This window comes from Drechmeria coniospora, chromosome 01 (assembly GCF_001625195.1).
Source record: "Drechmeria coniospora strain ARSEF 6962 chromosome 01, whole genome shotgun sequence".
Taxonomy (NCBI): domain Eukaryota; kingdom Fungi; phylum Ascomycota; class Sordariomycetes; order Hypocreales; family Ophiocordycipitaceae; genus Drechmeria; species Drechmeria coniospora.
The window spans coordinates 1,768,325-1,782,382 of record NC_054389.1 but is presented as its reverse complement, the minus strand read 5'-3'; the positions used below and the strand labels follow the sequence as shown (position 1 = coordinate 1,782,382).

At 55.3% G+C, this 14,058-nt stretch overlaps 2 protein-coding genes across 2 annotated transcripts; one reads left to right on the top strand and one right to left on the bottom strand.

Annotated features, from left to right (window-relative positions):
- Positions 1-213: 213 nt before the first annotated feature.
- On the bottom strand, positions 214-1,752 carry DCS_00490 (tafazzin; the record flags this gene model as incomplete). Its single annotated transcript, XM_040797829.1, has 2 exons — positions 214-1,535; positions 1,677-1,752. 2 exons carry the CDS (start codon positions 1,750-1,752, stop codon positions 214-216), a joined length of 1,398 nt encoding a protein of 465 aa, XP_040658712.1.
- Positions 1,753-11,664: 9,912 nt separating this feature from the next.
- On the top strand, positions 11,665-13,173 carry DCS_00489 (NDT80 / PhoG like DNA-binding family protein; the record flags this gene model as incomplete). The annotated part of the gene is made up of 1 exon (XM_040797828.1): positions 11,665-13,173. One exon carries the CDS (start codon positions 11,665-11,667, stop codon positions 13,171-13,173), a length of 1,509 nt encoding a protein of 502 aa, XP_040658711.1.
- Positions 13,174-14,058: the final 885 nt, after the last annotated feature.

Genomic DNA, 14,058 nt, shown 5'->3' with positions numbered 1-14,058 from the left:
TGCCGTTGCTGAGCGCTGCCGAACCTGCGCTGCCGTGCCCTGGGCTTGACGCACGGCACGTGGCGGATGGCGAGAACGCGCGGGGCCAACAACGGAAGCCGTCGGCTTGCTCGCAGGGCAGTTGGAAAGGCCATGATCTCGTCGAGGCTCGCGGATCATGTAAGAGAAGAGCAGGGTGGTGGGACGATAGGTGCAGCTTCTGTGAGTATTTGACTAGTCCAATTCGACCGTATCGCGTTCTACAGTGATGAAGTGGCCCTTTCCAGCCCTCTGAGCAACAATGTGCCTTTCAACTAGACGAGCCATCTCCGACGTTTCTCGGTACGCCGCCCTCTCGGACGGCAGCCCGTCCTTGGTCGGTGTCCAGCCCATCGACAGGCGGAGCACGGTAAGCTTGCTCCAGGGCCCGGCCCAGTCGACAAAATCATGTCCGGATCTGAGCATGAGTGCCTTGAACCAGGTCGTGCACCCCGTCAAGTCAAGGAATTCGAGCTTGTAGAGGTTGTGGCTCAACGTCCTTAGCACGAGCAGAGCCTCGCTCCAGTCATTGTCGAGCGTGTGCGAGTAGTAATTGGTACCGGCCGCAGGAATGCTCAGCCCTTGAGGCGTCTTGAACGACGCGAAGCGAGACCGAGGCGTCAAGCAGGGCTCCGGCCAGAAGGCGAGGTCCAGGTGGGTGACGGTGGAAAGCTTCGTTGACAGTGTCAAAAGCTGCTTCCACGACACGTCCGAAGGACCATGAGGATCCAGCGCAAGCGACAGATGCGTCAGGTTAGGCAGAAGAACTCGGGGTGGGCATGAGACTTGATCGATGTCCTCCCAAGAATCCTGGACCTCTCCGGGACCCGAGACGGTGCCTGACGGGAAAAGAAGCTCGAAAAGGTCTTTCAACCTGAGGGAGCGGCCCAGCGAGCCGCAAAGGTCGAGGCAGGTGACGTCTGCATTCGAGGCAACAGCGCCGTCGGCTTCGCCTTCATCGTACACGCCCTCGGGAGGCAGCAACAACATTTGCAGATCGGCGACCGAGACACCATGGCTGGAGAGCTTCCCGATATAGCGCAAGAGCGTAGGCTTGAGATGGCTGGGCAGAAAGTATAAATGGTACTGGTCATAGACACGATGAATCTCCCAATTCAGGGCTACATGCCGAAGGACTATGTCGATCAGACACCCTGGCTCCGGCGTGTGCACGCCTGGCAACGAAGTTTGACAAAGTTGAGAGCTCAGGCGCGGGGAGGGCGGCAGCGCACCGCCGGCATATCGGTCGCGCGAGGCTCCGCAAGCAGTCGCCCAGCTGCGCGGTGGCGGAGGACCTGCGGGAAGCCGGCGGCCAGAGTGGTCGAATCTCTGCCTCGCGCGGCGACGAGGCAGCGGAGCGGGAGTCTCGGGCAGCTGGAGGATCTCACCGATGGAAGGGGGGACGCTCGGCACGGTTGTGGAAGGGGCGTGAGGGAACGGCGGAGCGGCCGAGGCGGCCGACCTTAGACGGAGGCGTGAGAGAAGCTCGTTTACGCCCCGTTGTGGTTTGACCTTGCCTGCATGAGGTGTTCGCTGTCAGTGACGATGAAAATTTGCCGTTAGGAGCGTCTGCTCATCCTTATCATCGCATTCATTCGTTCGTTGATTCATTCATTGACTGAATCATGATTGGTCATCGAACAAGGGGATCTGCTCACCGGTTGATGAAGCCGCTGAGAATGCCGCTGACGAAGGCTTGAAAGATTGAAAGTGCCTCTGTCTTTTCTTAGGCATGCCAGCGTAGGCGCCTAGCCGAGCCGAGGACAAGCTTGTCAAGCGGGATAGCTGCTGTTGTTGGAGTGAAGTCGTGCAGGAAGGGCGTCACGAATCGAGCTCCAGCTGTGGACGACGTTCCTACCTGTTTGTAATACACTCTACGGAGTACAGTGCTGTACTTGTACGTGTAAGTACCTATGCACTAGGCAGGAACGTAGTACTGTAGTCTGCAAGTAATAACGGAGTGGGTACTCCGTACGGTTCTGTATGTTGGTGCACAGTACATGTGGGTGTTCAAGTACTCGCTCTAAGTATAAGTATAACTAAGTACATACTCCGTAATCCGTACCGTAATCCGTACGGAGTACGGATTACTCCGTGCTCGTAGGTGCACTGTACCGTAAATAAGTACTTGTACACTAACGCTCCGTGCTCAAGTACATGCAAGTACAAGTAATACTGTATATTGCTACTCCGTACAGAGTACAGCGCCAGGCACTTGACGATGAGTCTGAAGCAAACCCACGTAGATGGCCAGCAGCCAATCATAGAGCGTTCTACCCATCTCGTGTGCGCCACCGCCGGTTCCCCGTTGACGGTCGGCAGGCAATTGCCCACTGACGTGACTCACCGGTTCGCTCGCCACTGACCGCCGCCTGACCAGGCAACCAACCGTAAAGCTGCTCATGCCACACTTTGTCAACCTCCAGCTCATAACTCCCGATCAATTAGACGACTGGCAGACCGATTGGGTCGTGCGCCGAGCCAGACTCTGCCAGAAAGAGGACCAAAAGTCCCTGCTTAACCTGCATCCTGTTAGTGCACACTGTAGGTGTGCTGTACTTACTCAACTACAAGCGTTGAGCGTGCCGTGAGTACCAACACCCGACGACGGCCGCGACCAACCCCAGACGACTGGGCCGAGCAATCACGACGCAAATAACCAGGGCAGCACTGGTCAACATTCATGTTACCCGCATGACTCTGTGTCCCGCCACGCGGTAGAGACGTTCTGGATCGCCAGCTTCACACCGCCATCGGCCCGTTGTTCTCATCAGCCCACTCCTGTCCGGTTCTCGAAACCGTTGACATCATACCCCGTTGCAGCTGTCATCATGGAGCCGGGGAATCAACACGGGTACGGTATAGACGAAGAGATGCGGCGTCCCACATGCAACCGAGCCCCAGAATACTTCGCAGAGGCCACGGCCCAACTTTGCCCTCTTGTCGCTGTCGAATATCAAACGAGTAGTCGCCGTTGCCATCTCTCCAGGAGGTGTCGCCGGCCCATGCGACGCTCCCAATGTCGAGCATACGGCTCGGTTCTTTGGGTCATACGCTCATGCCCTGGTCTAACGTCCGTCATCCATCTTTCGATTCGTGTCATCGGTTTGCCCCGACAATGAGCCGTAATCCAAGCTGTGCCCGTTCACGCTGCCGAGCTTCGTTCGTCTGGATGAGACTTGGCATGTCTCCATGTCTCCTCCAGAATCCTCAGCGTGCGCAATATTCTCACTAGCTGTCCGTGTGGTGTTGAGACAGAGTTTCACAACAGTCCGTCTGTTGAGCCGTCCAATGCCACCGCCCCCTTGGCTACGTATTGTGTCGCCATCATCGCTCCCTGTACTTGGCCGAGCCGAGCGGAGAGCTTGACGTGTTTGGAAGCCTAGCATCACTCCCCGACGCCGTATTATCAAGAGACTGCATCAGACGACCTCGACGGCCTCGAAATGTCTTGCCGAGCCTGGCATGTCAATGGGCATGGTGCCTCGCCAGCATCCCCATCGGTACCACCTCCAGGGTGCAGACGCGACCTCCGATGGATTCGTAGCCCTTGTACCGGCTTCTCTGAGGTTGACGTGTCCTGAGACGCCCCGGCTCCTGTCGTTCTCCCGTTTCAAACGAGGGGAGCCTTGTCGCGTTGTTCGCGGGCTTCAACGAGCCATCACTGACAGCTCGGCGACGGTCCGGCGAATCGTACCAGCGCTGACACGACACTAGAATGCGTCTCAGCCCAATACAATGACTACCATCCCGTCCGCCGTCTCACTTTTCGACCTCGACAGAGGGGGGTGAGGAAGCCAACGGAATGGGGAGTATCGAAAGAGGGGATGCCCTTGTCCTGCTTCACGTCCCATGCCACTTACATGAATGACGCTTAGGCAACCGGGCAGTGCGAAGCCCCAGAACGAATCACGCCGTGAACGCAAATCGGGTCAGGCGGCGATACTGCAACGTCCTTGTCCGTGAAACGTATCTGCTGAGGGTCACCCTCCTAAGGGTCACCCTCCTGACGATGCCGACACCGGGACTGGTCTGGTCCCCTGCTCGCTTCCGAGTCGTGTCACCTCCCGACTCACCGACTCTGCGCTCCTGCTCATAGCTTCCAGCATCTCTAGGGCAAGCCTAGCGTGCTTTCGGGAAGACGTCCGACGCTCTTGCATCCTGCAAAACATGCTCATGGATCCGCCGCCGGGACAGGGTGAAAAATGTGATCATGCGATGAAATCAAGGCACCAAGACCAATCTCTCCGAGTTGCCTCCGAATTTTTTGATTTCCCTTCTTTCGCTTCTAGTTTGTATCCGTTCCGAACGTTGTCCCATGGCCTGTCACGCTCCCCCCCTCCCCGAATGGAGACCAAGGATGCGCGAGGAATGGCTCCTCGAGGACGAATGGCTCACATGTGGCGAATAGCTCGCATCACCATGCGTGAGAAGTCTTGCAGACCAACTCCCGCCTATTGCTAGTCAGCCAAATGAGCCGGGCTGGTGTACTCACAAGCCTATGCCGATGAACATCCCTGCCTGATCCTGCCTGGTCCCCTTATTTCCTGGCCGACGCTGACGGCTCGTGTTGGGCACAGAGACTGACAGCAGTTGGACCATTGCTTTCCGGTACCCACCGCCGAGGAGACAAAGAGTAGGTGTGTCTTTTCTAATCAGGGGCCGTCCCTTGAGTCCTCCCGGAAGCACAATTCACGCCCATACTCGGCCCAGGTTTCGTCAAGTGTGCTGTCCCTGGAAAGCAGGATTGGCCATCTTCGTGCCAGGAGTATACGAAGCGAGCATGTAGAGCTCAGCCGTTAATTAAAGCAGCAGCGTGCTGGCACACACGAGACGCAGCATCGGAATGACTTCTCCAATCCGGGCCCAGTAGCAGCAGCAGCAGGATTGCTCCCGGTGCCCCCAGTCTCCACCCTCTCGGCTCGGATGGGCATTTGGATGACGAAGATCAGGGCGAACGGCAGCCGTTTCCGACAGCAGGTGACGAATGAGTGCTGCCAGTGGATATTGGAAGCCTTGCTCTCCATGGCCCTTATGCGCATGTGGTCGGCCGGTAGAGGAAGGCTGCCGGTCTCATCCTTTGTGCAGGCGTCCTGCAGACTCGCGCAACGTCACCACAGTCTTTTTGCTGTCAATCCTGCACTCAGGCTTCCCGCATAGTGGGACATGCGTGAGAGCGGTTGGGCTCGTTGCACACAGTTCTGTCCAATTCTGTCATGTCGACGAGAACAGCCGTCGGTGATACGGTCAAGGGGGACTCTCGGAACATGGAAGCGCTTCCAGGACCACTTGGGCATGAGCACACTCGATACCAGAAACGGCACAGATGGCTTGGAGCCATGATTCCGCGATGCCGCCAATGGCGACAGACCGAATGTCCCATCGTTTGCTGCGTAGATAAGGCTGAGTGCGACTGATGGTGCGAAGCATTGACATTGAGTTGAGCAATCGCTGCCTTCTGTTTAAGTCAGCCAGAGTGTTTGGTGAGAAGTCACGAAACCATGCAAACTAGGCATCCGCATGACCCCTGACTATCCAGTCCGATACTCTGATGATCATCAACGCATTGAAGCGACTCACAGACGTACATCTGTACACGGGCATGCTGAAAGACTGGCTCAAGGCTACCCATAGCGAGACTCTCGTTGCCGAAAGGAAGAATTTTCTATGCAGTCGTGGGCTCCTTCCAATTTTTCACCCATCATTCATCCGCCTCGGTTGCTCCTGCTTTGTCGTACATTCTAGTAAATGGCTGCAGTCGCGGCAATTAGCACTCACCGCGCCTGCCTAGTGGAAAGCGTCTCAGTACCCAATACTTTACGAGACAATTTCACCCACCTGGCTGTTGTTGGAAAGGATTCGGTCGTTTGGTGCCAACCAGTAAATATCACAAAGTACTCCGTACCTACCCAAAAGTACTACGTAGAGGCTGAGGGAATTCTGTTCAAGGCCGGGCGCTCTCTCTCCCTCCATCACTGACAGGCCTGGAACTGGTCTCATCTTGCTTTCCTCAAAGTCAACGAACATTCTTCTCGATATCTATTGAGCCCTGTGAGTTCATTGACACGAAATCCGTAACAGACGCGCGCCGCGACCTAACTTGGGCCTACCCTGGCCTGTCCTGGTCGTCGGCTGCGAGTCCCCTCGTCACCGATCTCATCCTAACGTCGGACAGAATTCATCACGGTGTCGTCCCTGTGCCACCCTCCGCACGGGCCTTGCGCGTTCACAGCAGCGCAGAAATGCAAAACATAACGGGTGACTGGACCGTTGGCGACACCGCATCCCGCGCCATGGCAAATCGGTGGTCGGCCTGGCTAGCTCGATGCATCTGGCCGGGCAGATTATGGGAATGGCAGAGGAGGACCCTTGAGGCATCTCAAACTAGCTTGCAGTGTACAAGATCTGGGTTGTGCTTCGCATCACTGGCCGTCCGCTAACGACGAGCCTTGTGCTCACAGCCGACCAGGCATTGGGGACTGCAAGGCATGGGATTGCATCGAGCGTCGTCCACGGCACAAGCCCACATTTTCCTCTGGTTGAATCGCTTCAGCACATGCATATGGATCGGATCCTTTGCGGTGACTGGGTACGGAATTCTTGGTTTCGTGGACCTTCTCGCTTCCACCTCGCATCCGTCCAGGTCTCAGGCCAACGGTTGACGCCCGCTGACGAATCCCGCATCGACGGACGGGATGAGAGCTGGCTGGGCCAGGAATCTCCAAGCTCTCCAGCGCCTTGCTTCCGCTCACACGGGCCAGGTACCCAATGCCTGTACGAGTTTGTCGTTTCAACACACCCATTTCACCCCTGTCAACGGGAAGTTGCACCGTCCAGCACTAACTGCGTGGCTTCCCTAGCCTCTCCATTTTTAAAGCTACACGAGGTCCTGCAGCTGAAAGGGCCCTCCCCGATGTGATTGTCTGTTTTCTGCTTACCCACCGACGATCGGCTGGTTGGATGGACGTGGTAAAGTCCCTTCACTCGGCTACAAGGCCATGTCATTGGCCTGTATCGAACACCACAGCCACTGTCCCGGGATGTGCTTGGTCTACTCCGCGAGTCCCGGTACTCTTTTTCTTCAACTTCGGTGGCGTATGACTCCGCGAAGCTCACGGGCTCGCTCGTGAACCAAGCTTCTATGGCATCATATACCGGGGGTCGGCAACGACGCCCACCTGTTCTCGTCGCATGCGGAAACGATAGGTCTGGAACACAATCTGCAGGGATAACAGCTTGTTTTGGCCCGTCGTCTCACGTGCTGATGCCATGGGTCGGCTGCCCGACCCCAAATGCTGTCATACCGCCTGCCCCGGGTCCTCAACGTGTTACCAGCCTTGACAAGAAGCCTCAGACCCTCTTGCATCCAACGAAGGGACAAAGGCCCGAGAATTTGGAAGCAATGGGGCCGTTTCCGCCTCATGGACCATCATTTGGGATCATCCAGGTACCTTGTCTGGAGCAGGCATGGTGCTAGCTGCAACATGTTCCTAACAGGCCCTTGCCGTTTCCGCTCGCTTGTTGGACAGCATAATTTGCCGGTACATATCAGAGCATGCAAAACATCACTCTGGATATCAATACAGTGCATAATATTGTCTACCCTCGCCAAGTCTCTCCGCATCTACATCTTGGTCCAAAGCTTGGCAGTTGGTGAGGTGTGACTAAGATGTCGCCTGGCACTTTCCAAGTTCCTCACAGGTTTTCCCTGCAAAAGGCTGTATTTTCTCGAGCCGGCGGCTAATTTATAAGATTTCAGTGGAGGCCAATCATTCTTTCGGCCTTTGATGTGCCTCTGCTGGTCGGGTGGCTGCAGAGGGTTGTCTATGCCTTTGGATGAAAGATGTCGGCCCGTGTTCGACAATTGCTCCAACTCGGCCGCGCCACTTCTGTTGTTACTTGGAATAATCAGTTGTGAAGGATCTCAGATCTGAGAATGAGCTCAAACTTGACAAGCAACAGGTTGCCTGCCAAAATGCGTGTCGTACTCGGGTCGACCGATGTGGCTGAGAGAGGGAACTGGAGAGGAGGGGGGAGGCGCTCTCTGTCAAGATACTTCTTGCAGAAGCTGCAATGCAAGCCAAAATACTCCTTTCGGACGGCATGTCGCAGTGTTCGACAGAATGGGGTTGATCCGGCGCCCATTGGCCCAGTAGTGTTCGTCATGGCCATGCAGCCAGCACAGTAGCTCCTGACAATGGCTTGCTTGGCGAACTGATCTCACAAGCACGCAGGCAAACAAGCAAGCAGCCCCCGTCGTTAAAGTGATTCCGATACACTCCTTCACAGCATGGTTGCTCTCCGGGGTGTATGGCCAGCAGCCACTCAACTTACACAGTCCCGTGTCATGTTCTCCCTGGAAGTCCTCGGTCAAGTCGCCCATGGTTCATTATAAGGCCAATACTCCTCGACACACCTCACATCCTTTCTCGCTGTCTTAGTTTCTGCACCACCCATCGCTTTCATATCCTTTTTCTCTGCCCCGAGTCTCCGAATTGTCGTTCATCTCCGACGCCTCCCATCACTTCATCCGTGCCAGCGGCACGACCGTTCATCACAGGCAGCTTGTTGTACAACCTCCATGACCATCACATCTGTGAATCGCCGAATACACGACGTCTTTCATGTGTGATCGAAGTCAGCCACAACAACTGCCGCAGGGATTACATGGACGGCTTTCTGTCAACGATCCTATAATCCCACAAGCCTGTCGCAGAGCGGGTAACCTGCCCCAGGAAGTTTTCTACGGCCTTTTTTTCTGGCGGGTCTGATCTCACCACCTGGACTGTCGTACCAAGGCTCGAACTTGGTTGCTTCCCATACAAACGACGTGACAGCCATAGTTCCCACCGTCTGTGGGTATCCTTTTGGGAGGCGCCCGCAGGAAGCGGTCCAGTATAGCCCAGGGCGAGGTAAGACCAACTCAAACCATTCACCTATCAATGGTGAATACCTTGCACTTGGCATCTCCTTCGGACATCTCATCTTGCCGGAGCCATATTTTCTCCGCCTTAGGCGTGATCACCGGAAGACTCGTCGCATGCTGGAAGGAGTTGGTGGTGTTATGCATCACTGGCCGCTGTCTCATCGTCCCGCACGAGCTGACCTTGTGGAAAATACAGTTGATTCGCGGCGACAGCACCCCTTCCTAATCGACGTTTATAACCCCCTCAAAAATCGTCGTGGTAAACATCGAGAATCAGGCCGGCAGCGGACGGCAGAGACAGCGCTATTCTCCTCCAGCAAATTAGCACTCTTTCAACACATGGCAGTGTAAATCGGAACACAAATAAAGGAGCAGCCTGGCCCCTGACTTGAGAACCTCCCAAGATCTGATCTTTTGGGTTTGACTTATTACTTCAAGCCGTGTTGCCATCCTGAATCGTCAAGTAATGTGAGTATTCCTATTTTCGACGAGAGCTACACTCGCGGCAGCATAGACTCGACTCGCCAAGGGGAGGGTCGAATCGAGAGCAGCAATAATATTGAACTTTTTCTCAAGGTTGAAGTGCTTGATCAGGGCGTCGTCTTGTTTTTTCAAGTGCTTGTTCGGCTGACTCATTCGCTGTCTAGCTGCGGCGCTGCCCCGTCGCGTGGACGGTGTTTATGCATCCACCAAGTTTCAAGGTGTGTTTGTTGCCCCTTTATGTTTATTCCATTCTTTAGAGGAAACCAGATTGGTACATTTCACCTTGCGCCCAGCCCTTATCGGCCAAGTACTTGCCCTATATGCGGACACTCTATGGTCAAAGAAGTCTAGCAGCCCATGGATGACTGACGAGAGAGCGCGGTCGTTGGCCAAGAGAGGTAAGTACAGGCATCGAGCCATAAGATGGCTGGTTTCCTTCGCTTCAGCATAAGTCCATTAAGCAGCAGCGTCTGCAGAACGAATACCCCCTCCCCCCTTTTTTAGTTACAATCGCTCTCTGAAATGGAGTCATGGGCGCTGCAACGAAGACATTTGTACGCAGTGGATCTCTCTATCGCTCACGGAGCTCACACAACATTGGCATGGGGCAGAGAATTTCATACCCGGTCCAGTCAGCACCCCGGGTGTGTTTGCGTAACAATCAGCCCCCAGCGATGGGTGGCGCCCTCATTCCGATAGAGAGATGTACCTTCAACCCTGGCAACATGCTGCGGCCATGGCTGGCCATGGGTCCATAGCCGCATATGGCCGCACATGGTCGGTGCCTGGAGCTCCGAGCATCTCATCCTATTGCATGGCCCCTTTGCGCTGGGATCCAGCTGCGTGGCCCGGTGCTTGATGCATGCTCAGCCAACAGGCAATGGAGGCATCCCCATCCCGAGAAGCGAAGCAGCTAATGGACTTCCGGAAGAAAGAGATGTCTTGCTTTGAATGCCATCTTGCAGCGTGCCATGCTGCGGTGCTGCTAGCTAACGCATCGGAAGCAGGTCACTATCTACTTCGTATGGCTTATTTGGCACTCAATCCAAAACCGCGAATCGGCTGCTTTGAGATGATGGCTGGGCGTCGAGGACCACGGAAATAATACTATCCTTTATCACACTTTGCCTGTGGCGGAGGTTGCCTCGCGATAAATTGCGTTTGGCTGACATTTATCCCTTCTTTCACTTCAGGACTATAACTCTTCGCCGACCCAGTGCTCGGATCTGGCCTACCTCGAACTACAGCCAGGGTCGGGTGATTTGAGGTGAGTTGCCCGTCTCATTGGTAGCGCATTCTCGTTGCGCACCACCGTACTTGCCTGCACCACCACCTGCACCACCACCACCACCACGAGGAGGAATTACATCTGCTTCCTCCTCCCTTCACCTTCTTACTCTTGCATCTCGTCCAAGGTCCGATTCATATCCACTCTTACACTGCCGTGTCGGTCTTGTATCTGTTGTTGGCAAGTTGCCAACCTACTCATCCGAGGTTCGTTGGCAACAGTGTTGCTTGCCGTCAACCAATATCGGCGCGGTCGATAGACAGGTCTTCATTCTCTCTTTCCTCTGCCGCCCCTCTTCTCTCTGTCCATATCACACGCTGCTCTCTTTTCTCCACCAAAATCACCCCCTTCGACGGAGAAAGGGCGTGATTCCACTCTGTGGTGGAATGCGCCGTCCATGCTTATGACAAAAATATTGCCGCCCTCACCGTCATCGCCAAGGCAGCGCAGTCACTCGACTTTCGATTTGGTATTTGTCGATCAGGTACGACGTCAGCGTTGGCAGTACCACTCTGCAGCTCGGCTGTCCGTCGTATCCGTGTATCGAATGGAGGCGCCGCACAACTGCCCTTGTGCCAGTCTCGTCTGCTCTCCAGCACCAAACCCCCGGATCTCCTGCTCCAGTCTTCTCCGCATTCATTGTTGACCCTGGTCGGCTGATCAAGGCTGGTAGATTTTCTCAAGAACCTCATGCGACGTCGCCACTTACAATAGACCCGCCTCAGCCGTCACCGCTTTTGAATATATTTTCTCCCGCAGGCCTGAACGCAACTACACAGTACGGCCAGGACGCAGGCGCATTCTATCAAGCCCACGGCCCAATCTATGGGACGGACGCTAGGTCATCCCGGTTGAACTCCAGGTATTTGAAGCCCAGGGTCATTGATACCTGCCTGCCACAGGCCCCGACAGGAGCTCACGGAAATCCAGTACGGCTCCCTCTGTGGGAATGGCACAAGCCCAAATTCACGCCCATCGCACCGGAGCACTGCCGCAAATAGGGCCACACGTCAGCGCTCGAGATCAATACTCGACGGCCACACCGTCATTCCGAAGAACATCGGAGCATCTCTCCCGATCGCCAACCTTTCCCGGCGCGCTCCTTCGACGGCATCAGTTGACAACTTCACCGAGTACGCTTACGGGCTTCGCTCCCCCAGCTACCAGGATGGAGTCCAGCCAGTACGGAACTCGCCCGGTTCACCAACAGCCGGCACCTCCGTTGCAACCTCTCCAGGCGTTGGGGTCGTTATCGTACATCGACTCGGCCCTGACCCCCATCAAGATGGAAATCAACGGCGCCGTTGACAAGGGACCTTTTCTGTCAAGCGATCAGGAATGGACCTGCTATCGGAGGAACTACCTGGCCTGTGTCTGCTCCTACCAGCTGACGCCGTGGTATCCCAACATGCCCATACAGTTCACGCCGACGTCGACGTCAACCTCAAACCCGTCTCAGGGACTCCAGGTCTATGGTTTCGCCATGACCATTTCGGCCGTCGTGGCGGAAAACGAGCAACAAAATATCGAGTTGGTGCAGCACACTCCAAAAAGAGACAAGGGACCCATCTCCAAGCCTTCCAGGGTACCCATGGTGCCCAAGGTAGGGGCGTCATCACATCATTCAATGAGTATCTACGGAGACGGCACTGCTGGGCCTGGTGGTGCCCGGGGCTTATATGCCGACAGTTTCGGTGCGCCGCAGACAAGCAGCCAGCAGCTCCCTGCCGAGCATACCTTTGAGCGCATCCAGTTCAAGCAGGCTACCCAGAACAACGGCAAACGGCGGGCGGCACAGCAATACTATCACCTCATTGTGGAGCTATGGGCGGACGTGGGAAGCCATAGTCCGGACCAGTTCGTCAAGGTGGCGTTTCGCAAATCAGCCAAAATGATTGTCCGCGGTCGCTCTCCGGGTCACTACCAGAACGAGAGGCGAGGAAGTCAGGGCAACGGCCCGGGAGGTTCCGCTGGCGCCATAGGCGGCTACCCGCTGGGCCACATAGGAGATTTCAACTCCAGCGCCATCATAGGTGGGGCCGGGTCTGGGGCCGGGGCCGGGGCCTTTGCCGCAACATACGACAAGTACGACAATCGTTACGGCAATGCTCGGCAGCAGGAAGCTAACGAGGATGCCATGATGTCTCCAGAAGAGGTCAAACCCATGGACGCCTCCAGGACTTGCCAGTACTATTCCGGAGCAACGTACGATGGTCATCACGACCGCGCAGACATGTTTAACCACCGGAATGCGTCCGACCCGACAATGGCAACCATCGCTCCTGACGGCAAGCAGGTCAAGAGCGAGTTTGAGGTCAACCTACTCCCTCGACCTTTCAACAACTCGGCGCCGCGGGTGATGACCGACCCGCGTAGCAATGATCAGTATGACTCGAAGGGCACCTCCAGCAGCTATTTTCCATCCACCATCTCCCCAACTGGCATGTCGATGGGATGAGTCACATTCAGCGGCCCAGTTGAGCGCATGGCAACGAAAAGATCCCACTCCGCAGCTGGCTTATCACCATTCACTCAGCTGAAAGCGGCCCCAGTGGAAATTCAATATGGATCGCATGGATGCATTTCGAGGCGCTTGCATAAGTATCCAAAAAAAAATATTGACTGGGCAGGAGGGAGGTGGAATCTAAATGGAGCGGGAACGGAAGAGAAAATTACACGATATACCGGGAACCAAATACAACTTGTTCCACAGCAGTATGCAAATTCCGACGACGACGCTGCAAGGCACGGGCACGCACCAGTAGCAGTCTTTCGAACGCAAGGCCTACGGCAAACCCCGGAGTCGCTTCAGCCTACTTTGACAAGACGATTCACAGGCGACAAGTTTGAAATAATGGACCACTTGACAAGGGAACAGCTGGTCTACATGTAGTCATGGTTGACCAGGGCTAATGACAGGCAGGTGTGGGCGGGAAGCCAGGTTCTGCGGATGGACCCTCGCGCTATTGTAACGGAATGTCACCGAGACAAGGCTCTTTGCGCACAAGCGATTACGAGAAACTCCGGAGTCCGGTGAGCATCAAAGGTGGGCAAGGCTAGTGGAGGGAGGGGTTAACGGCTGGATACCCGGGTTTCCTTTGTTATACGACTTTCAGCTTTATTTTCATTTTCGTTTTCGTTGCCTGCTTGTGTGTTCCTTGATGACGTCCTCCTCGTCCCTGCATCGTATGACACCTTTGCACTCATTTGACCCTGGATGCTACGCTTGTCGAAACTTATTTGACATTTAGAAATCGATAGGCCGACGTGAGACAATGCCTGTCGGACAGGCATAGTCTATTGGGATCCGGCAAACAAAGGGCATTGGACGCCAAAGGAAAAA